The sequence below is a fragment of the Canis lupus genome, chromosome 1, assembly GCF_003254725.2.
Source record: "Canis lupus dingo isolate Sandy chromosome 1, ASM325472v2, whole genome shotgun sequence".
NCBI lineage: Eukaryota > Metazoa > Chordata > Mammalia > Carnivora > Canidae > Canis > Canis lupus.
Window position 1 is genome coordinate 98843813 of NC_064243.1, and position 25071 is coordinate 98868883.

Consider the following 25071-nt stretch of genomic DNA (forward strand, 5'->3'; position numbering starts at 1 on the left):
CTCAGGGTAGGTATACACAACTTGATATGATTTAATCATTTCCCCCTTCCCTTTTTCACACAGATATTCATGTACCCTACACAGCACTGTGCTTTGCTTTTATCACTGGGCAGATATCTTGGGGACCTTTCAGTACCAGTAATCATGGAGCTTCTTTAATCTTTTTTGTTGCAGGCAAACCCATTTATGGATGGGTTAATTAATCCAGTCACCTCTTTTTTTTTTTAAAAGATTTATTTATTTATTCATGAGAGACACAGAAAAAGAGGCAGAGACACAGGCAGAGGGAGAAGTAGGTTCCACGCAGTGAGACTGATGCAGGACTCAATCCTGGAACCCCAGGATCACGCCTGAGCCCAAGGCAGATGCTCAACCACTAAGCCACCCAGGTGACCCCCAGTCACCTCTTGATGGATGACATTTAGGTTTTCAATCTACTGCTTTTACAAAGAAACAAAAAAATACTGCGGTGAATTCTCATAGTGTGTTCTCACAGATACATTTATTAGCTCTTGCCACGGTATCACTGATTAACATACCATCCCCAGACTCCTGGGGTCACAGCAAGTGAGTCTTTCTTGCTTGTAGGTCTGGAGATCAACTGTCTACTATGGTGGACACAGCCTGGGCTCAGCTGAGTAGCTGCTTCAGGCTGCAAATCACCTACGACTAACACTAGTCTGCAGAATGGTTTCAAGTTGGCCTCAAAACTCTCTCACCCTCCTTGGACCAGGGCCGGCCCAAAGCACAGCATACGGCAGAGGTGCAAGCCAACCAAACCACTCAGGCACTAAGAATAGTCATGTCTTTTGTCCAGTTTTCCATTGGGTATTAGTCTCCATGGATTTATAGGAACTCTTGCTTATTAAAGATATAGCCCTTTAAGTATAAAATAAGTTGTACATTTTCCAAGTTTGTCGTGTCTTTCAATTTTATGGGATGTTTGCCAAGTAGTATCTCACTTTGATGTAGCCAAAGGTATCGAGCCTTTCTGTTCAGAGCTTCCAGGCTCTGTGACATCATTAGAAAAGCTGTGTCCATACCAGGTCATAGCGCAGTGAGCTTTATGATTTTTTTCATTTAAATCTTAGATTCATGTGTAGTGTATCCTCTGTATATGGCATGATATATGAATTCACTTTTTTTCTTGAAAATGTAATTTCTCTAGCAGCATATGGATTTGAAATGCAACCTTTATTGTATTCTAAATTCTGTGTGTATCTGGGACTATTTTCTGACCGTTCTGTGCCATTGGCTGTCTATTCCACATTGTCTTAGGTACTAAGCACCATGCTGTGTTTTGATGTCTGAGGTCCCCAGTTGCTGTTCTTTTTCAAAAATGTCCTGGCTGCTCGTTTTTCCTCTCCCACCCCCAATTTAGATTTTAAAATCATCTTTGTAGGCTTAAAATAACAAACAACAATTCCTAATAGCGTTTGTTTTTTTAAAATCAGAGCTGAGTTAATCTAGGAAATAACTCAGAGGGGCTTGGCATTTTTATTCCTTTGAGTCTTCCTGTCCAAGAACTTGGTAGTTTCCTCTTTGTTCACATGTTGTTGTTGTTTTTATGTCGCTTAAAAAAAATGTATAGGTCTTTGTGTTGGGGGGGTTCCCATGATACGTTCAGGTTCAAGGATTCAAGAGGAAACACTGTTATGCACATGGTTAGTATATATTACAGAAAGACGATGTGGATCAGCATCAGCCAAGGGGCAATAATAAGTCTTAGTAAGTTTTTAAGGGTTAAAATCATAGAAAGTATCTTTTTCATTCTAAATGGGATGAAACTCAATCAATAAAGTAAACTAATTTTCACAACCATCTGGAAATTAAACTCACTTTTAAACAACCAATAACTCAAAGATAAATCACAAGGGAAATCAGTATCTTGAGACAGATGAAAACAAACATGGTGTTCAGAGACCACTGGGCATGGCACCAATGCCATGATGGAGATGTACAGCTGGACATCCACACATCAAAGAACAAGAGTCTCAAAAAAACAACAAACTGCATGTCTTAAGGAACTGGAGAAAGAAGAACAAACTGAACTCAAAGCTCATAGAAGGAAGGAAACATTAAAGACAAGAATGGAGAGAAACAAAACAGAGAATGAAAGAATGGGAAAGAAAATGAGTGAAACCCAAAGTTGGTTCTTCAAGTTGTTTTTAATGATTTTGTTTTTAAGAAATCTCTAAGCCCAGCATGGGGCTGGAACTCACCACCCTGAGACCAAGAGTCTCATCAACTGAGCCAGCCAAGTGCCCCCAAAGGTGGTTCTTTAAAAGATCAACACATCTGACAAACTCTCAGCTAAGAGGACTAGGATAAAAAGAGAGAAGACTCAAGCCACTAGCACCATAAATGGAAGTGGTGTCATTACTACCCGTTCTACAGAAACAAGAAGGACGAAGGCTCCATAGAAGGTGCCTGTGGGAGGTTGTCGAGTGCAGCAAGGCTGCAAGACACAAAGTTGGGGGCCTCTGAAGTGTGCAGGATTTGGGTGTCCCGACCCCACTGGAGTAGCCCTTTCCTGGCCAACCCCCACACCCCGCCCCCTGCCTGAAGTCCTCATTGCCCATCACCAAGGTATCCTGAGGAGGCTTTCAGTCAATTTTCCTATATGTTTGATCACCAGCACCTGTGTTACTTACCTACACGGGGCAGTTGATTCACCAACGAGGCGGACCACATCACACGATGCCCGTGGTTCTTTGTTAATGAACAAATCTAGTAAGAATCACAGAGGACGTTCTCAACAGAAGACAAGTGGTGGCCATGTCGAGGTTCAATTTAGTCTGTCTAGGCCACAAGGCCTCCTGCTGCCTGCCTTATTCAGGGCGGGTGGCCCCCCAAGGGCATCGGCACCCCCCACATGATCCCCATTGCTTCCCCCTGGGTCCCTATTCTGTCCTTCAGCTGTCCACCCCAGGAAACGGTGACTGTGTGCACGTGTCATATCAGCTATGACTCTGCTGCCTGTGTCCATGATTACCAGGGACCTCTCTGTCCCATCACCACCATTTGAGGTTGAGTGGCAGTCGTCTGCTGGGAGTTGGAGGGCTGCACAGTGGCCCAGCAGGCAGCGGCTCCCACACTTTCAGGAAATGTAGCCCAACAGTCACACCACTGGGGTTCCACTGGGACAGAGGGCAGTCCCGGTCACATCACATGGTGTGACCACAGTGAGGTCACCAGGTTGCAGGCTGCGGCTGGACTTCGTCAGGTTTCTGGAGCAGACGCATGAGTCTACCCTCGCAAGTGAGCTCACCAGAGTGTCCACGTGCCCCTTCTGATAACCATCCAATCCTGGGAATGGATCTTCATACGGGCATTGAGGTGTCCTACTTTTGTGTGATTTCATAGGGCCGTGTTTACACGGACCTCTCTTTAACAGTCCAGTTTTCCATGGCCCACCTGCCTGACCATGTGGCTGAAACATTGGCCACAGCCTCTCAGTCAGTAAAAACCCACACGGAGTGACATTTATTGGTTAATGTTCAGTTCTTCCACCAAGGTGAGCACCATGCAATTCAGCAGAGTTGATGCATGCAACACCAGAGGGTCTCCAGCACTCAACTGTAGTGCACTGACCTTCCAACCAGGACGTTAATGGGAAGCCGGACCCTGAGCTGCCCTCTGTAAACCAGACAGCTGTTTGTTGGTGAATAGAGACCTGCAGGCCCAGCCGCTCCTGAGGCGGTTCTGAAGTTGGCCCACCTGCAAATGAATATGAGCACCTCCTTGCACCTGCAGCAGCGTGCTCCTGTGTAAACCATTCCATGTTGTGTGGAGCACTTCCGGGTACTGCCTGCCTTATTGAAGGGTGTCTCTGACATCCATCCAACAGATTATGGGTATTTCAGGTTTCAGGATTATTTTACACCTTCAGTCATTGGGGCGGTTTCAATTAATGCCCAATGGCAAGCTAGTAGCCTTATCTCAAACAGCGTAGATCTTGTCTCTGAATCTGGAAATGTTCTGGTCCAAAATCCCTGTGGCTGCCACTGGGTGGCACTCATGTCCTTTTGCCATAGTTCCCGTCTAGGCTCATCTAGAGCCATCCTCCTTCTCCATGGACCACACAGCGCTGTTGTGCAGAGAACTTGTGCCATTACTCCAGCTTCTACTACGTCATTAGTTAAAGTGGGAATTAACAAGTTCTATGGGCTCAAGCAATTCCATGGGTTCCATTAACATGTCCAGTTGTCTTGTTTTTCAGTATTGGGGATAGAAAAAATAACTCCTAATCAGACATAACATCTATCAATTAGCACATTTAGGTAAAGGAAATGCAACCACTTCACATAAAGTCTATACACATATTCCAATTTTCCTCCAAACTGACACCATAACCCCATCAACCTGTCAATCACTGCATCTTCATAGCCTTCCCATCTAACTGTAGCCCCATCAGGACCTCACCACCAGGATTGGGAATCACAATGCATTGGGGTCTCCCATCAAAGTGTCCTAGAAAAATTCGTTCTCCAATATCCAGTTATCTTACCCACACAGATGCAGATGGCCTTGGGCCCCTAGCTGGAGATTGGGTCAAAAGACCCTGACTCTTTCAATAACCCTGATCTCAAATAATTTGCTGGACTGTTACCCTTAGTGATTCCAGCCCATATTTCTCATGGTCATCTGCCTTCTGGCTTTTCCAATTCCTCCAAACTAGAGTAAATAGAGAGGACTCTTTTAGGGATTTTCACTGTGGGGGGACTGCATAGGGTCCCATCGGTACACCCAACCTCCATTAGTGCTGCATGAAGATATTTGTTTCAATCCCACTGAAGTCTGCTTTATTAATAACAGTTCAAAGATTTCCATGCTGCTGTGGAAAGTCCCTTGACTATCCTCTTTGTCATTCCCCAACTCTCATTATTCTAATTATCTTTTTGGTAAGACCAAAAAGGGAAAGGTGATGACCCTAATCCACACGATGGGACAATTCCATCACATTATACTCCTCAGTTTCAATAATTTCTTAATTTTGTCCCCCAGCCACCTGGACTACCTTCTTGGTGGCCAAGAAGTCTTAGAAGTGCTTGTTATCTGTTGTTCCAACATAGTCTCCCTCTTTGGTAGCATTCCAGAAGCTAGCAGCTGTAGCTCGGATCAGCAGAAATCCAAGTTTGGCGTGAGGTTCCCCATTAAACACTCTCCTTCACATCCTTTCCTCTTCTCCTTACCCTCCTCCTCCCTCTCCTCCTCCTCCTCCTTCTTTAGAAAAGTCTGTGTCTTTATTGGCCAAATAGGATACTTGAGAGGGGTGAACCTCGAGGAGTGAGTGGCCTGATGCCAGGCCTGCCGTACTTCACAGGATTGCAGGTGTTGGAGAACTCACCCTGGTAGTGCCCAATCATCTCAGGCTTGATTTCCACCTGGTTGAAGATCTTGCTGTAATAGACACCAACCATGCTGGCCCCCATCTTGGGCAGCATGATCATGTCCCACAGGTGTGTCTTAACCACCTCAGGCTTTCCCATGAGAGGAGCTTCCTTCTTGGCCTTGGACAGGTGCTTCAGCAGTGAGGGCTGCTTCCTCTGTAAACCCCAGTTCAGTATCCACCACTGCTGGGCACTGTACAGTTGGATCAGCTGCTCAGGAAATATGTCCAACAGCTGGCCAAGGTCCATGCCACAGTAAGTGAACTTGTGAAAGATGCACTTCTTCTTCTGCTCCACTTCCGCCATCTTTGTCAGGCTTCAGAAAGGACCACCCGCACTCTGTGCAGACAACAACAACCAAAGAGTTATATATATAGCTTGTTTCTTCTTGTTTTGCGTTCTCTTATATCTCTAGTGAGGCCGCTTCTTGGGAGTTGGGTCTATCAGTCCTAAATTCCATTGGTAACTTTTATGTCTAGTAATTGATCTCAGCACAGCTACTGTTTCATACCCTGAATGACTCAGTAGCTACCAAGGGCTAAAGTCACCCTTCCTTTTCCCAAAGAACACTTTCACTGTGTTTCAGTAAGCTAGGATTAGTACAGCAAACCCCACTTAAGGCACCAACTGTGTCACGGGTCCCCAAGGCCTCTCTCAGTTTTGATGATTTGCTAAATGGACTTATAGGACCCAGGAAAACTGTTATGTCACAGTTATGAGTTATTATAGGTAACAAACACAGATTGAAATCAGCAAAGAAAAATAAAAAGGGGAAATCCAGGAAAACCAGACACAGGCTTCCAGTTGTTCTCTCCCAGGACAGCACTTAATTCTCCATAATGATAAGTGACAACATGTGCAAAGTGTTGCCAACCAGGGAAGCTAACCCTAGAGGCTTGGTGCCCAGGAATTTGACTGGAGTTCTGTCATGTAGGCATGCGGCACCCTAACTACTTGGCTCCAGCTGCTCCAGAGACCAGATTGACAGCAAGGTGCAGAGCCCCAAGCAAACAGAAACAGGCAGGCCCCATAAATCATGTTGTTAGCATCAAGGATCTAGCACTGCCCAAGACTCCAGGGAAGTAAAGACATTCTTATGAGACCAGATATTCCAAAGGCTCAGAGGTTATCTGCCAAGAGCCAGTCAAGGGCCATTGTTTTGAGCACCCCACACCCACTGAGTCAATCCTTTACTATGTGGTCTTGCACATTTTTGTTAAGTTTCCAATTAGGTATTTTTTAAGTCACTCTTGTAAATGGGATGTTTAATGTATTAAACCTGTTATTCATATTATAAAACTATCAGTGCCCATCTGTTAATGTTGCACCATATAACCTTCCTGAATTCACCTGCTTATTATTAGGTTTGGTTCTCATGGGCTTTCCAGATACACATTCTCGTCACCTACAAATAATCATAGCTTTCTGATTGCTGCTATAATGATCCAACTAAACAGTTCAGCAGGTATAGTTCCTGATTTTTATTCCTGATAGTCATTATTATTATACAAGTTTATAGGATACCAACTAGTACTTTCATCCATTAGAAACTTGGGCTTTATGACCAGCATGGTTTATGAGCATTTGCTACCATTAGCTCCTGTTTGAACAGCCCTTTTCCTCCTTTTAAGATCAGCCAAAGTCTGTGTATTTAACCTAAGGTGGATGAAAATAAACCCTTAGGAAGGTTACCTTGGAAATAACAAGCTCTAGGAGCACCTGGGGGGCTCAGCGGTTAAGCGTCTGCCTTTGGCTCAGGTTGTGATCCTGGGATCCCGGGATTAAGTCCTACTCAGCCTCCCTGCATGGAGCCTACTTCTCTCTCTGCCTATGTCTCTGCGTCTCTCTCTGTGTCTCTCATGAATAAATAAAATAAAATAATAAAATAAAATAAAATAAAATAACAAGCTCTAAGTCCACAGAAGTACGTCTTAAATACACAAACTACTTGAATATGCCATCTGCATCATGGTCTCCCTCCCCAGAGTCCAGGCTCACCCTGTTCCAGGCAACCAGACTGCTGTCTGATTAACCCCCCAACCTTTAGGCTGTACCCTACATGTACAGCCAGAGTTTTTCTTGAGGACAGGACCCAGAGCCCCACAGTGGGTGCTGAGGGCTGTAAGGCAGGGAGCCCCCCCATCTGAATTCTGTTTGACGGATGTGGGCAGCTCCTGGTGAGGCATAGAGGGGCAGAGCGACAGCCCCTGCCAGCAGCCTGGTTGGGGAGGGAGCTGTAAGAAAGGGGGTGTGGGGGAGGCCCATGCCAGCCCACGTGGGCTCCACAAATATGTGGAGAGTGATGCGAGAAGGTCAGAGCTGTCCACTATTTCTCTCTGGGGATACTTCCTTTCCCAGGTGGACAGATCGTTTATACATAGGTGTCCCCATGTTTTATTTTTATTTTTTTAAGATTTTATTGATTTATTCATGAGAGACACAGAGAGAGAGGCAGAGACATAGGCAGAGGGAGCAGGCTTCATGAGGGGAGCCCAATGTGGGACTCGATCCCAGGTCTCCAGGATCATGCCCAGAGCTGAAGGCATATGCTTAACCACTGAACCACCCAGGTATCCCAAGTCCCCACGTTTAAATAGTTTACAGTAGGCCACTCTGCTTTTACCAAAGACCTACATCAGTACCTTCTTTCACTGATGAAAAGAAACCTGAAAAGAACTGTCACTTTTAGGAAAAAAAATCAAGATCAAAAATAGCTTTCCATGTTTGTATTGCAGCGACCACCGAGGGTGGCCCTGCCAGCTCCTGGGGAACCACGCTCAGCACATCAGCATCTGGCCGCCGGAGCTTTGAACTGTGTCTCCATATGCTTTATGCATCTGTTAGCAAGATGTGTCCCTAAAGCATCAAAAAGGGCTTAGAGGGGTTATTTTTTGAGTCTGGGAAATTTTCAGGAGTTTTGGGGTAGCCCTCTCCTTTTGGATAGCGGGACACCCGTGCTCCTGCTCTGTGTCTCCTCTGTGGCTCCTTCCTCCAGAGCACAGCTGGCCTGCCTCCTGTTTTGCTGCCACGTCCCCTACTAAAGCGGCTCTTACATTTAGAAATGGTTGAAAAAAATTAAAAGAAGAAGGTTCCATGGCACACATAAATTATATGAAATTCAGATTTCAGTGTTTATGAATACTTATTGGAACACGGCCACACCCATCCATGAGTGTCTACACCGCTTGGCAGTAAAGGGACAACTTGAGTACTTGCAACAGAGACTGTGTGGCCCTCGATGCCCAAACATCTACTACCTGGTCCTTTGTGGAGACTTTGTCAACGCTGCTCTAAACACTCAGAGAAGGCAAAGCTTCTCCTCACTTGATGGTGGCCACCAGCAAACAGGCAGTCAGGGCGGGCTGGTGCAGAGGACAGCGTGAGCTGAGTACTGTTGAGGTGTCCCCTGTGCTGCCCCCACCCGCCGCCCGCCGTCACCACCAGGACTTAGTACCCACCCTGATTGCAGTGGCATCCTCCTCAGGAGTGTTGGTGTGGGACTCCCCAGCCAGGCCATGAGGTCCTGCACCTAAGAAGACCCTTTTGTCCCCCGAAAGGAAGTGGCCTTGCCTGAAATGATCTGTGTGACTCTGTCCTGCCTTTAGAAGTCTTTCCTGTTTGTAGCCCCCTTGCTGCTCCTTCCCAGTTGCTAGACGGGATGCTTCCCGATTCGCCAATTGTTGAGTAGAGTCAATCAGATCCTCAGATTTCCTCAGTTGGCTTTTGTTTCTTCAGGGGCCTGAGGATGGCAGTCAGGGCAGGCCTGCTCCCACGAGAAGCCCGCGGGCGAGGGGCCGTGTCATGGGGCAAGGCCTGAGAAACTGAGGCCACGGTGCCATCTGTTTGGGCTCTGGAGGTGTCAGAAGGTGGCAGTGTCCCTCCAGGATGACGGGAGGTCCTGGGGACAGAGGGGAGCTGCTCCCAAAGTGGAAGCAGTTAGGGACCCAGACCCCAGCTGACGGCCAAGGTGAAAGAGTAGGGTGAACTGACTGCTTCCCACCAGCTTCTGCTGGGGGCTAGGCCCAGACACTTCACGGGAGGAGACAGGAGCCCACACGGAATTCCGGGGACACTCGCTCAGAAAGGGTCACTGCTCCTGGGGGCCAGGACCTGGGGCACAGCGCACGCTCTATGGGGGGCCAGACGGGGGAAGCCGTGGAGGGAGGACCTGGACAGGGTCACAGCACAGCGGAGTGGGGTGGCCCAGGGGAGCCGGGGTTAGACGGGCCAGGGGAGCACAGGAGGCTGAGCGCCCCTCACTAACCTGAAGGTCAGACTTCTAGTCAGCCTCCCCCTCGGAGGAGAGAAACAGGGCAGAGCTCAGGGTTTGACTCTTGTTACTAAAGTCAATAAAGTCAGAGGATAACAAACCGTAGACTTTCGTGAGAAAACACGGGGCCGAGATGAGCTCAGAGTGAAGGCTGCACAATTGGGAAACCACTTTACCAGACCCGAAGCGACTTAGCCAGATACACGCCGCCTTCACTGCCTGGCCCTTCAGCTTCCAACGGGCTGGGTGTTACAGGGTCGCGGGGGCCACATCTCCCGGAGCTGAAGAGCCATCCCGTGACACCCAAGGGTGAGTGAGCATTTATTAAATGCAGGTGAGAAGAGGGAAGAGAGACAAAGGCTGTAGGGTGAGCGCAGGGAACGGAGCTCAGAGGTTGGTCACCATCATCTTTACGAGGTCTCACCAGGAGCGTGTGGCCTCCAATTCTGGTGCCGTGTTGGTTTGTCCCCTGTCTCTTCCTCCCTCGGTCTCCGCATCTCCACTGCCGGGAGCAGTTTGGGAGCGGGGGGGCGGGGGGTGCCTTAGGGGCTCCTATGTCCCAGCCTGTCCCCCACCTCCTCAGAGGACAGGACCCTGGCCGGACCGACTGACATGCCTCCTAATGACGAGCGGGGCTGCGGGAGAGTGTGCGTCTCCGAGGAACCTGGAAGGAGGCTCGAAGGCGCTGAGGCAGCCGCGCACCCCTCAGGTCTCAGGGATCTTCCCAGGGTTGCAAGCTGCGCGAGACCTTCACTGACGCCTGCTTACCCTTGCCTGTTTTCTGTATCGATAGTCCAAGCTGAAGAGTTTAGGCTCAAAAGTTGAAGAAGAAAGTAGGAGGTGATGAGGGGTGACCGGGGTCACAGATGCGGGGGACGGAGTGACGAGAGGGATTCCTCACTCTCAATGGTTGGTCAGGTTTGCTGAAGCCCGCGGGGCGCCCCACGCTCATGACTGCTGTGGACTGCTTGCGGCAGAGGAAGTGAACAAGTTGTTTCTCTCCCTTCACTGGATTTACTGCCTAACGTGCCACGTTTATTTTTTTTTAATTTTTTAATTTTTTAATTTTTTATTTTATTTATTATTTGTGATAGTCACACACACAGAGAGAGAGAGAGAGGCAGAGACATAGGCAGAGGGAGAAGCAGGCTCCATGCACCCGGAGCCCGATGTGGGATTCGATCCCGGGTCTCCAGGATCGCGCCCTGGGCCAAAGGCAGGCGCCAAACCGCTGCGCCACCCAGGGATCCCTATTTTTTTTTTAAAGATTTTATTTATTTATTTATTCATGAGAGACACACACAGAGAGAGGCAGAGACACAGGCAGAGGGAGAAGCAGGCTCCATGCAGGAAGCCTGATGTAGGATTTGATCCCGGGACTCCAGGATCACACCCTGGGCCAAAGACAGGCGCCAAACCACTGAGCAACCCAGGGATCCCCCACGTGCTGCATTTATAACATAGGACCCGTCTTCTCAGTGACTCTGAGAAGGAACTTAATACACAGATTTAGTTTATAACCATGCTACCTAGCTTTTATTGATCCCATAAGACCAAGGGACTAAGGAGGAAAACAACCAGGCCCAGCATAAAACTTGAATTCCAAATGACTCTAGTCTTAGCAAAGTCTGAGAGGAACCAGGTTTCCCTGTGGATCAGGGAAAGGCTAACCTCCTCAGGTTCTACGTCTGAATCTGGAGAGGAGCAGCCCCGATGGGGAGGGTCCTCTGGGTCTCACTTACAACACCCGGCCGTTCGGACAGTACTCACAGGACTAGTCAAGCTACCAACATAGAGATTGTGTTTCCAGTAAGTTCTGCTAACGGCTCTTACTGAGCAAAATATCCACCATCCAAACCGAATTTTGTTTGGGCCCAGGGGGTTTGTTACCATTGTTATCAACACCTTGGAGTGCCACCCTGATTAAAAGTTTCATACTTCTCTCTGCTTCCCAAAATCTAGACAGACATGATAACAGGGAAAATGTACAAACTAGTAATTGGGGGACGGAGAGAGCTCGCTCGCACACCACCTACCACCCTAAGATGGTTAGGCAGTGACTGCTCCTTTGATTTATTTTTGTTTCCTTATTGTCTGTAGTCTTCAAAAATGAATCATATTCCAGCTGCACATATTAAAACCCTTACAAAAACACTGCATCTTATTTTAGCTTAAAAGGAAATGTGTAGTTTGGAGCTTTAAAGTAATAGGGACCCGAGTCTTTGTGTTGTGCTTCAAAGCCGAATGTGCCTCTTCTGCACCAAGTGAGGCCAGCCATCAGCCCGTTGGGTACAGTAAGTGCAGCTCCAGATGCCGCTAGGAAGGAAGGCAGCTAGCTGCGTGTGTCTCAGAAAGAAGGTGCACGTTACTGCAGAATTCATCTAGAATTCTTACATGGAAGTTGGACATTGAACATGGGGTATATTAACCTGCAGAGAGATAACTGTTTAACCTACAAATACTCACAATTTATTTCCTATACTAAAGTCTGCCAAAACCTGATCAGACACTCCCCTTGCTAATTTTAGGCATTTAAGCAAAAATACTAAAGCTGTCAGATTTTTGAAAACCATGCACACTTTTAAAATTGTGCTTAGAAGCTACATAGTTCTATATAAATATATTTAAAGGTGGAAATAGGAAACAGTTTTAAAAAGTCATGTAGAAATTAAAGTTAAATTAAAATTAGTGTTTTTATTTATTCATGAGAGACACACAGAGAGAGGCAGGGACACAGGCAGAGGCAGAAGCAGGCTCCCTATGGGGAGCCCCATGTGGGACTCGATCCCAGGACCCCGAGGTCACACCCTGAGCCAAAGGCAGATGCTCAACCAACCACTGAGCCACCCAGGTGACCCAAAAGTAAGTATTTAAAGAATGATTTCTGCTTCCAAAGCAGAGTAAACATAAGAACAGATGAAGTCTAGGAAACAATTGCTTTCTGACACTGGCTCGCAGGTGAAGGGCAGTGACCACAGCTTACTGAGGAGACAGCCAGGGTGCCCCCTGGAAGGCAGGTGGTCCACCTGAGTCAGAGGCAGGTGCTTGGGGTTTGCAGGGTAGAAGGCAGGGAGAGGAGTGAGTTCTGAGGGGTGGAGGGTCACCTGGAGTGCTGAACTCTGAGTCGTATGTGAGCAGAGGGAGCCACCAGCAAGGGGCCGGTATGTCACCAAGGTCTGTGGGGCCGGGAGCCATCTCTGCTCCACCAGGCAGAGGAGAAGACATGCTTCCCCCCACAGGGCAGGGTGCTGGGAGGGGCATTCCTTGGGGGTGTGGCAGGATCAGCCCTAAAATAAAAGTGCTCTGGCCCCAGAAAACATTGCTTAAGAGCCAGCCTTGAAAATTCAGACCACTCCAAGGGACTCAGATGCATTCCCAAGGAAGACCCACTAATGTTCACAGAAACCCAAAAATAGCTCCTGCCCAACAAGGTGAGCCTCACTGTGTATGGTACTGCAAGGAAAAAAAGTCAGCTAATAAAAAATGTAAAAATTAAAAATAGTAATGACAGATATAAGGATTAGCAGATAAGAATATTGAATAAATGATCATAAGCATATTACTCATGGAGCAAACATGTTAGGAGAGAGAGGGGAAATATGAAAAAAACCAAATCGAGCTATTCAAGATGAAAATACACTGGATGGGATTCATACAAGATTGGATAACACGGAAGAAAAGATGGATGAACTTGAAGAAACAGAAATGGAAACTATCCAAAGTGAAACATGAAGTGAAAAGACTGACATCAGGGCTGCATCAATGAGCCAGGGGCGGCCCCGGTCACTGGAGCACAACCGTTTGGCATCCCCCAGAAGAGCAGAGGAAGAGAGCATTACAGAAAAAGTAACACAGCAAAATTTCCAAATCTGATAAAAACTCTAAGCCAGTAATTCCAGCTGGGGGTGATGTTATCCTTGAGGACATTTTTCAGTGTCTGGAGGCAGCTAGGAAGTAGCCCTGGCACCCAGGGGGCAGGGGGCAGGGAGGCTGCTACACATTCTGCAAGCTGTAGACGCCCCCAGGCCCCTTGGTGTCCACACTGGACCCAGAGGTCTGAGAAGCTCAGTCAGCCCCAGCAGGAAGAGAAAGGGGGGGTTGGAAGAAGAGCGCAAGACAAGTCATAAACAGATTGCTCAAATCAGTGATATTGGGAAATCTCAAAAACAGTCGGAAGTAAAACGTGTTACATACACAAGGACTCAGAAAAAATGACTGCGTACTTCTTCCAGAAACAAGTGGGAGGCAGAACCACACATCCTTGAAGCCTTGAGGGCAACGGCGGGGCTGACACCCCATGTTTTTAACCCAGCAAAAGTAATTTGAAGACTAAGTCAAACCAAACACTGTTTTAGATACAGTAAAACTGAAAGAATTCATCCCCAGAAGACCTGCAGCACAGGCTGTGTTGTTTTATGTTGTTCAGGCAGAAGGAAGTCAGGCCAGATTGAAACCCTCGAGGAGAAAGGATGAATCATGACAGTGATCAGGAGTTTCACAGAAGGCTTGAGCTCTCTGACCAACCACTCACCCACTGGATGTTTATAAGCACTTCCTCCAGCAACAGCAGAACCGCGTTCTTCTCCAGTGCACAAGGAACTTAAACCAGAAGACACCATGTTCTGGGCTATAAAACAGGTGTCAATAAGTGGAAAATAACTTAAATCACACAAAGCATGTTCTCTGATCACAATAGAGTTACATTAGAGATAAATGTTAGAAGGATATCTGGAAAATCACCAAAATACTTGGAAACTAAATAATGCACTTCTAAAAACAGCCTGTTGGTAGGAAGATGTAAAAAAGAAAAGCATAAAATATTTTGGCTTGAGTGAAAAAAAAAAACCCTGCAGTATACCTAAATTTTAGGAATACAGTTTTCAGCAATCCTCAGAAAGGAATTTACAGTACAAAAACTCTTATTAAGAGAAAAATAGAAGGGACTCAAGTCAATGACCCACTCAGCTTTGACCTTACAAAAATGGAAATAAAAGAAGATCAAATTCAGCATTAAATAAGCAGAAGAGAGGAAATAATAAAAAACAGAAACTGTTAAGACATAAACAAGAGAAAATATAAGTGAAACCAAAAACTGGTTCTCTGAGAATAAAATTGAAAAACTTCTGGACACACTGATTTGGTGGGGGAGAAGGAAACAATAAATTACCAATATCAAGAATGAGAGAGGTGATATTCTTACAGATGCAACAAATGTTTTAAAATAAGAGAATAATATAAAACATTTCATGTCAATGTGTTTGACAACTTACATGAAATAAAGCTACCAAAGATTACTCAGGAAGAAAGTGTTCATTAGGGTAACCCTGTAGGTATCTGAACTTGTAGTTAAAAACATTCTCACACCAACTGCAAGGCCAAACAGCTTCACTGGGGAATCCAGCCCAATTTTCTTTTTCTTGAGAGAAAGGGAGGGGGGCGGTTTGCACATGTGCGTGAGCAGGGGTGGGGGAGAGGGAGACGGAGAATCTCAAGCAGACTCTGAGCTGAGCACAAAGCCCAATGCAGGGCTTGATCCCACAGCCCTGAGATCACAACCTGAGCTGTAACAAAAAGTCAGATGCTTAGCTTACTAAGCCACCCAGGCACCTCTGGGGAATCCAACCAAATCTTTAACGAAAAAATAGCACCAATTCTACATAAGCTCTCTCAAACATGTGAACTAATGCAGTCCACAAGGCCAGTGTTATTCTGACCCCAAAACCATACTAAAACACAAGATATGAAAACTACAGATCAACGTGTGAAAATCTGTAGCAAAATTTTAGAGAATCAAATAATATATAAAAAGACAACACATCACAACCAAGTAGGATCCTCCAAGAATGCACAGTTGGTTAAATGTTCAAAAATCGTTCAATATAATTTACCCCATTAACAGACTAGGAAATAAAAACTGTTCGATCATCTCAATAGATGCAGAAAGAGCATTTGGCAAAATCCAACTGTGAAAATTAAAAATCCTTGGCAAAGTAAGAATGAGAGGGAACTTCTTCAACATGGGAAAGGGCACAGGCAGTAAACAACCAACATATTTCATAGTGAAAGACTGAATGCTTTCTGCCTGCAATCAGAAACAACATGAGAATGTCTGCTCTCACCACTTGTGTTCCTGTAAAAGACATCCATACTGGAAAGGAAGATGTAAAACTACCTTTACTTGGAGTCATCATGACTGACTATATAGAAAATCCTACATAATCTATAAATCCTACATAATCTACAAAAAAAGGAACTAAATGAGTTTACTACAGTGGTGAGATACAAGATAAATATACACAGATCAATTATTTATATAACAGCAACAAAAAATGGGAAATTTTAGATTTTAAAATGCTATTTACAATAGCATCAAAAATAGGAACTACGTAGGGATACATTTAGCAAAACATATGCATGACTTATACACTGAAAACTATAAAACAGTGCTCAGAAAAAAAAGTCAAAGACTAAATAATAAATATACTTTGTTTATGGATCTTAAAGCTCAATTCTTCCCAAAACTGTTGTATAGTTCAACCCAATCCCCATCAAAACCCCGAAAGGAGTTTTTGTAGAAATTAACAAGATAATTCTAAGTTTGAAAAAAATACAAAGGACCTAGATTAATCAAAACAACTTTAAAAACAATAACAGAAAGGGAAGACTTAACCTGATTTTGAGATTTATTATATAGTTATAATAATCAGGGTAGTGTGATATTGCTGCCTTGGGACAGAATCAAGAATTGACATAGGACAGCCTGGGTGGCTCAGCAGTTAACACTGCCTTCGGCCCGGGTGTGATCCTGGAGACCCAGGATTGAGTCCCACGTTGAGCTCCCTGTGTGGAGCCTGCTTCTCCCTCTGCCTGTGTCTCTGCCTCTCTCTTTCTCTGTGTGTCTCTCATGAATGCATGCATGCATGAATGAATGAATGAATAGATAAATAAATAAAATCTTAAAAAAAAAAAAGAATAGACATAGATCCAGATATAGTCAAATGGTTTTCCACAAAGATGCCAAGGGAGTTCATGGGGGAAAGATAGTCTTTTCAGCAAATGGTTCTCTGAAATAAATGTCAGAAAATGTGATTATGGATTTCTATAATAAGTGTATATTTAGAGTTTGGGGGGTTTGGTGTTTTTAAGAAACTGCTTAACTAATTTTCAGAGTGGTTGTGCAACTTAAAATTCCTTCTACTAATGGACCAGGGATTCAAGTTCTCTGAAACTTGTCAGTGGTGAAGTAGGTTTTCTTCCCTTGTTCCCATGTCAGGAGGGGAGCATTCAGTCTTTCATTTTCCTTCTACTCCTGCATCATTGGAACTTTTTATTGTGAATGTGTGCTGGATTTCCCAAATGTTTTATTTTCTGCATGAATTGAGATGAATATATGATATTTTATTGTATCACATTAATTGATTTTCAGATGTTAGAATTATCTTAGAACAAACCTCACATGGTCATGGTGTATAATCCTTTTCATGTATTGCTGAATTTAGCTTGGGAATATTTTGTTAAGAAATATTGTGACTAGGGGATGGCCCCGTTGGTTGAGTGTCCAGCTCTTGACATAGTTAAAAACTATGTAATCCCAGCTCAAGTCATAATCTTGGGGTCTTGAGATGGAGCCCAACATGGGCTATGCACTCAGCAAGGAATCTGCCTGAGATTCTCTCTCCCTCTAGCCCTCCTTCCATCCACTTGCATGTGTGCACACTCTCTCTTTAAAATAAAAAAATTAATAAATCTTTAGGAATTTTGTGAATATGATCAGACTGGATATCATTCTAAAAAGTTTTTTCTTGTGATGTCTTTGTCTGGCTTTGGTATCAGGGTCACAATGGCCTCATTGAAGAGGTGGGAAGGCTCCTTTCTCACTTTTCTAGAATAATTTTTGATGTTTTAATATTCCTTCTTTAAATGTTTGACAAAATTGGCCAGTAATGTCATTGGGGTTATGATTTTTTTTTTGCAAAAAGTTTTAAACTAAATTAAATTAATTTGAATTAATTAGTTTTCTTGTTACAGGTTTATTCAGATATTCTACTTCTTCTTGAGTCAATTTTGGTAATTTGTGTTTTTCTAAGAATTAATCTGCTTTAATAAGTTGTCTAATTTATTCCATTTTTAAAAAGATTTTATTTATTTATTCATGAGAGACAGAGAGAGAGAGAGAGAGAGGCAGAGACACAGGCAGAGAAAGAAGCAGGCTCCAGAAGGGAGTCTGACGTGGGACTCAATCCCAGGTCTCCAGGATCAGGCCCTGGGTCTGGGCTGAAGGCAGCACTAAACCGCTGAGCCAACCTGGGCTGCCCCATGTCTAATTTATTCCTATAAGTAGTTCAGGATATTCTCTCACAGCCATGTTGATTTCTGTAAGGTCAGGTTTCTTTTTTTTTTTTTTCTTTCTTTCTTTTTCTTTTTCTTTTTTTTATTGACAGAGAGAGGGAGGGCAAGAGAGCACAAGCAGGGGGAGTGGCAGAGGGAGAGGGAGAAGCAGACTCCCCACTGAGCAGAGAGCCCGACATGGGACTCAATCCCAGGACCCTGGGATCATGACCTGAGCTGAAGGCAGACGCTTAAACGACTCAGCCCCCCAGGTGCCCTGTAAGGTCAGCTTTGAAGTCCATTTTTCCCTTTCTGGTTTTGGTAATTTGTGTCTTATTTTTTATTTCTCAGTTAATATATAGCTAAGGGTTTGTCAATTTTGTGGTCTTTTCCTGGAATCAACTTTAGGTTTCATTGATTATTGATTTGTTTTCCTATTGATTTTTGCTTTTAATCTTTATTATTTCTTTCCTTCTATTTGCTTTACAATTGATTTGTTCTTCCTTTTTCAGTTTCTTATGGTGGATGCTTGAGTTGTCAATGCTCCTGTCTCCCTGGTCTTTGGCCCCACAGCTTACTCAGCCTGGGACTGAGTGTTTCTATCTCAGGCATGCGACCCTTCTTTCGAGTCTCCAAACCCTTCAGATCCCTGTAGTGTGCACCTGTGCTGCCCCTGCCTGGGGGGCGAGGAGCAGGGAGGGGGCGGCTGGCTGCAGTTCTGCGCTTGCGGGGCCACAGCTCGGACAGCGTTTGTCGGACCGCCTGGAGGTCCTAGGCTTGTGGCCACATGGAGCTGAAAGCCCACTCCTGGGCTGATTGCAGCTGGTTCCCCTGCTCTGACACCCAGGCACCCCTGTTCTTTCTGTGACCCTAGGGATCCCGGACCACGCTGTCCCACCTCGAATTCCACCCTTGTTTACCACCTGAGCGCCTTGCAGGCAGGGATGTACTTGCTCCAGCAGATTTCGCAGAGTCCTGACTCTGTGCCCCATGACTCTATCACTTCTGGGTGCCGGCTAACGGAGGCTCCCGGTCCTGCAGTTTATCTTCCCATATACCACCTCAGATTCACTTCTCCGCACCTCCTATCTTGCAGAAAGTGGTCACATTTCCACTTGGAGAGTTGCAGCAATTCTTAGATCCCTGGCTGAGTTTGCAGGTGTTCCAAATGCTCTGATAGCTGTCTAGCTGAATTCCTGTGACCAGATGACATTAAGATCTCCTACTTCCCCACCTTGGACTCCTATTATTCCTGTTGCTGTGGCCTGACTTGTTTCCATCTAAAATTCTTACGTCCAAACCCTAACCCCTGGTGTGATGGCAGAGATAGGGCCTAGAGGAGGTGATAAAGGTTAAATGAGGTGACTAGGGTGGGGCCTCAATCCTAAAGGGTTAGTGCCTTTAGGAGAAGAAGGGGCACCAGAGCTCACTCTCTCTGCTGCAAGAGAACACAGGGAAAGGCTGGAGAGGCCTCACCAGATCCCAACCATGCTGGCACCCTGATCTTGGACAGCCTCTTGGATGGTGAGAAATAAAGGTCGGTTGTGTAAGCCGCCCAGTTTGAGGTGTTTGTATTGAATGGCCCCAGCTGGTGTGGACATGCAATGCTCCCGAAGGAAGATTTCTCCTCCTTCCACCCTGTTCTCCCTCCTGCACCCCTCTTCTCCTTCCCCTGGGAACCCTCTATCCCCAGCCTCCTAGGTCCACGGGTCCACAGCTGTGTGGAGCTAGCAGAGGGCACTGGCAGCCAGAGTCCCCAAAGTTGGCTTCCAAGTCCACCTGCATTCAGGAGTTCTGGGGGTCAGACCTCATCATTTGAAAGACTTTCTCCCTTCTGTTCTTAACAGTGTCCTCTGGAGCACAGATTTTAAGTTTGATGAAGTCCACTTTATTTATTTATTTTTTCTTTTTGCTTGTACTTGTGGTGTTGCATCTAAGAAACCAAAGTCACAAAGATTTATACCTATGTTCTCTTCTAACAGCATCGTAGCTTTACTCTTCTATTTAGGTATTTGATCCATTTAATTTCACATCTGGTGTAAGACAGGGTTCCGACTCCATTCTTTTGTGTGTGGATTTCCTATTATCCCTAAAGGATTTGCTGAAAATCAATGCACCATAAAAGTGTAGGTTAATTTCTGTACTCTCGATTTTATTCTATTGATTAATTTCTGAAGAAAAAAAAAGCCAGCTGGAATTTTTAAAAACATTTTTAAAATATTTTATTTATTCATTCATGAGACATACACACACACACAGAGAGAGAGAGAGAGAGGCAGAGACACAGGCAGAGGGAGAAGCAGGCTCCATGCAGGGAGCCTGATGTGGGACTCGATCCTGGGACTCCAGGATCACACCCTGGATCGAAGGCAGGCGCTAAACCGCTGAGCTACCCAGAGATCCCCACCAGCTGGAATTTTGATAGGGATTGTGTGAAATCTAAGATTAATTTGAGGAGTATGTCAGAGCTTCAAAAGGCAAAGGGGCTCTTTGCAGGAGTGGAGGTTCTTGCAGACGATCTCAACTGTTGGATGATAATCCCGATGCGATGGCCCCTGCCAGAGCCGTCCTGGTTCAAGCGAGAGAACCCCCACCACTGGCCATCTGAGAGAGAGGTGAGGTCCCAGCAGGAAAGCTCAAGGGACAGAGGGGTCCCAGGCAGAAAGCCAACTGGGAAAGGCGCCCAAAGCAGCTCCCTCTCAGCAGCTATATCACTGCAGTCGTGACAATATTAACTCAGCAACTTTACCAACTGTACTGTCCTCCTTCCAATACAAGAGAGTCGTGTCAGCCCTATAGGTGGTGGATGAGCACACTACTGCTACACCGGTGTATTTGTAAAAGACCAGAAACAACCTACGTGTCCTTCGGTGGAGTGGACAGATGGCTCACGTAAACCACGGAGAAGTATGCAGCCACGAAAGTGTTTGCTGAGAGGAACCGGTGAGCATCACACATTATCACTTTTTTTAAATGAGAAGAAATATATGCTTGTATATCATCTCTTTGAGGGGGGCTTACTTTTCTCCATGTATTTTTTTCATGTACAAATAGGCGTAATTTTCATATCATTCGTTTCTTTTATCTCTGACAAAAATGAGAACTTTGAATTAAGACCTTGCTCATCAGATAAAAGCCATAGTGTACTTTCTGTTTATATTTCTCAGTTATGTTTCTTGTAACGCTAGTACAATATCACCACCAGGAGGCTGGGATGGATACAAGCCACCCATCTAATTCAGATCTCACTATGTGTACTTTTATGTGTACTCACTGAGTGTGTGTTCTGTGCAATTTTATCACTGGTATTTGTGTTACACATCAGAGCAAGAAACAGAACATGTCCATGACCACATCCCCCATGTTGCCTTTTATATCCTCACACATCATCCCCAACCCCAACTTCTGGCAACATGTTCTCCATTTCCTTAATTTTGTCACTTCAAGACCATCATATGAATGGAATCACACATTGTGAAAACTTTGGGAGTGGTTTTTTTCACTCAGCGTAATTCTCTGAATATTTACCCAGGTTGCTGTGTGTTGCATAGCTCATTCCTTTTATTACTCAGTAGTATTTCATGATACAGATGTACCACAGTGTTTTGTTTTGTTTTTTAACCATTAACCTAATGGAAGATATTTTGGATGGTTTCCGGTTTGGGATTTTTACAAATAAGGCTGCTGTGAACATTTGTGTGCACAATTTTATATGAATACAAATTCTCATTTAAGTGTCCAGGAATGAAATTACTGGGTCCTGTGGCAAGAGCACATTCAGTTGTATAGGAAAAGGACAAATAGCTCTCTGGAAGGCAATGTATGAGTGATCATTTCTCTGCATCTTTGCCAGCATTTGTTGCTGCCACTGCTTTTTTTTATATTAGCCATTCTGATAGGTGTATAGTTTATGTTTTTTATTTATTTTTTTAGAATTTATTTATTCATGAGAGACACAGAGAGAGTCAGAGATGCAGGCAGAGGGAGAAGCAGGCTCCATTCAAGGAACCCGATGTGGGACTCCATCCTGGGTCTCCAGGATCACGCCCTGGACTGAAGGTGGCGCCAAACCGCTGAGCCACCGGGGCTGCCCATGTTCTTTTATTTTTTAACATTTTTTTGGATTAAAAAAATTTTAAGCAATCTCTACACCTAACATGGGACTCGAACTCACAAACCTGAGATCAAGTCACATGTTCTATCAACTGAGCCAGCCATGTGCCCCTATTTCTAAAAATATGCATATTACCTAAAACCATAACAGCATTTTCAAAATGCTTATGTAGGCAGGCACATGAGAGCAACTGATAAATGGGATACCAATAGATTAACTTAAAATAAGAAGTAGGTCAAAGCATGAGGTCAGATCGTGTTTGCTGGTCATGCATCTATCCCTGGCATGGGCAGCTTCCTAGAAGTCAAGGGATACTCATATGGCAGCCTGGCACATTAGAGCAGACAGAGGGAAATGATTCTTTTTTTTTTTTAAATGAAGATAATATCATTCCAACATGGAAACATATGAACATTTTTATTAGAATTTCAAAATAGATACAAAAGTCTAGAGCACAACAATAGTGTGTGCACTCACTCCACTCCAACTGCCACCAACAAGTGCTTCTTTCATCAACCTCATTGCCCCTTTTTCTGGAATAAACTCAAAGCATCCTGTGCTCCACCCATAAGCACTTTGGGTGCATTTATATCCCAAAGGGCATTTTCTTATGTATTAATCACACCTAAAATTAACAATAATTCCTTTTAAAGAATGTTAGAGGAAAAATGACTCCCCATACTCCCACCCTCATTCAAACCGTGGTGATTCCACGGCTCCTCCGGTTGTGTGGGCAGCATGCAAGGATCCAGCAAGGCTGGCTCCAGAGATGAGTGCACAGGGACCCTCTCTTCTGTTTCTGCCACCGCTTAACATTGTATGACATCCAGTTCCACTTAGCTCCATCTTCTTAACCAGGAGAGTTGGATAATTTTCATACGTCTTTAAGAATACCTTCTTTACGAGTCTTTTTTTTTTCATTTATTTCTTTTGAATGCTAATATAAAAATCCTCAACAAAACACTAACCAACCAAATTCTGCTGCTTATTGAAAGAATTATACAGTCCAACCAAATGGGATTTATTCCCATAATGCAAGGATGGTTCAACATAAGAACATCAACCAACGTAGGGGGCGCACCGGGGTGGCTCCGCGGGTGAAGCGTCTGCCGTCAGCTCGGGTCATGATCCCGGGGTCCTGGAAAGGAGCCCCACGTTGGGGGGAGGTCCCTGCTTAGCGGGGAGTCCGCTTTCTCCCTCTCCCTCTGCCCGTCCCCTTGCTCCTGCTCTTTCTCTCACATGAATAGAATCTTAAGAAAAAAAAGAAAGAAAATCAAGCAATGTAAGACACCACATTACAGAATAAAGGGGGAAATTCACATGATCATCTCAATGGATGCGGAAGACCATGTAGTCAAGTCTAGCACCTTTAGGATAAACAGGCTAGGAGAAGGGAGCTTCCTCCACACGCGGGAGGAGCCCAGGGAAGCCCGCTGTCTCGGTGTACAACTGAGCGCTCCTTCCGGAGGTCAGACAAGGACGCCCGCAGTCCCCACGTCTGTCCACCGAGTACAAGTTCCGGCCACAGCAGTCAGCCAAGGTGTCCACACCCGACAGCGAAAGTAAGATCTTACAGAGAGAAAGCCCGGACACGCTGTCAGCGCTCACGAAGGAGTCCAGCACCGTGAGAGGACGACAAACCAACACACGCAGGAACCCCGCGCATTTGCACACACAGCCCTGCACGAGCTCGTCGGAAACGAACAAAACAGCGCCACGGACAACAGCATAAACACGACTGACGGAGTAAACCAAGGACGCAGGGGCTTGTAGACTGAAAACTACGACACTGCTGGAAGAAGCAAAAGAAGATACTCTGTGCCGGCCAGCCTCCCCGGCAGCGGCGCACCACTCTCTGCTGGCAGGACAGTCACCCACTGCGGCCTGCGGCGGTACTACAGCCCCCACAATACCTCGGGGGGCGGCGGCGGAAGCCACAGCGTTGGTCAGTCACGGCCGGCGGTGGCGTGGAGCACGACGGGTCTTGTAGTGGGCGCGGGGCGGTGACTGAGGCAAAAGCGTTAGAAGGGGCCCGCGCGAGCGCAAGCCGCAGGCCAATCACGGCCGAGCCCGGCGGCGCGGGGCACGACGGGCCTTGTAGTCGGGGCGGGCGGGACTACGGCCCCCACAGTGCCCCACGCGGCGCGGCGCGCACTACGGCTGCGCGGCGGCGGCCCGGGCGCCGTCGGGCTGGGCGGCGGCGGCGGCGGCGGCAGCAGCGGCGGCAGGGGTCGAGAACCCGGCCTGAGCTTCGCCGGCAGCAGCGCTAGCCGGCCGCTGGCCACCATGTCGGCGCCGTCGGAGGAGGAGGAGTACGCTCGGCTGGTGATGGAGGCGCAGCCCGAGTGGCTGCGTGCCGAAGTGAAGCGGCTGTCGCACGAGCTGGCCGAGACCACGCGCGAAAAGATCCAGGCGGCCGAGTACGGGCTGGCGGTGCTGGAGGAGAAGCACCAGCTCAAGCTGCAGTTCGAGGAGCTCGAGGTGGACTACGAGGCTATCCGCGGCGAGATGGAGCAGCTCAAGGAGGTGAGGCGGCCGGGCCGGGACCCCCCCCCCTTCCCCGCCGAGCGGAGCCCCAACCCCGGGCCGGGCCGACCCCGGCCAGCCCTGCAGCCCCCCGGGGCATGGTGGACGGGCCTCGGCGGGCAGGGGCTGCGGGCGGGGCCGTGTGTGCTGCGGCTACAGGCCTCGGCACGGGGGGTGGGAGTGTGGGGGCGTGGGCTGCAGGCAGGGCCGCGGCGGGGGGAGGCCAGGGCTGGACCCGGTGGCCTGGGGGCAGGGCCGCGGCAGGCTGGCCTCCGGTGTGGTCGTCCACGACGGCCGGGATCCCCCGGTCCCCCCTGGGCGCAGCTCCGCCACGGCCCCCCGGTTACCTCTCCCGCCTACTTCCTGCCTCGGCTGCCTTGGCTGCCGTCCCAGGGCCGGCGACAGCTCGGTGGGTATTTATCCGCGGAGGAGCCTGTGTC

General features: G+C 46.6%; 1 protein-coding gene and 1 pseudogene across 2 annotated transcripts in view; one reads left to right on the forward strand and one right to left on the reverse strand.

Moving 5' to 3' along the window:
• Positions 1 to 125: 125 nt before the first annotated feature.
• On the reverse strand, positions 126 to 24221 carry LOC118351367 (40S ribosomal protein S15-like; annotated as a pseudogene).
• Positions 24222 to 24262: 41 nt separating this feature from the next.
• The window catches only part of BICD2 (BICD cargo adaptor 2), a 39116-nt gene continuing 38307 nt past the window's right edge, over positions 24263 to 25071 (forward strand). The window contains exon 1 of one of the 2 annotated variants that reach the window (XM_025423662.3): positions 24263 to 24631. In XM_025423662.3, the coding sequence (XP_025279447.1) occupies positions 24392 to 24631 (240 nt within the window). In that variant the 5' untranslated portion in view covers positions 24263 to 24391. The remainder of the gene's footprint in view (positions 24632 to 25071) is intronic. The other variant, XM_025423663.3, reaches the window with a different exon arrangement.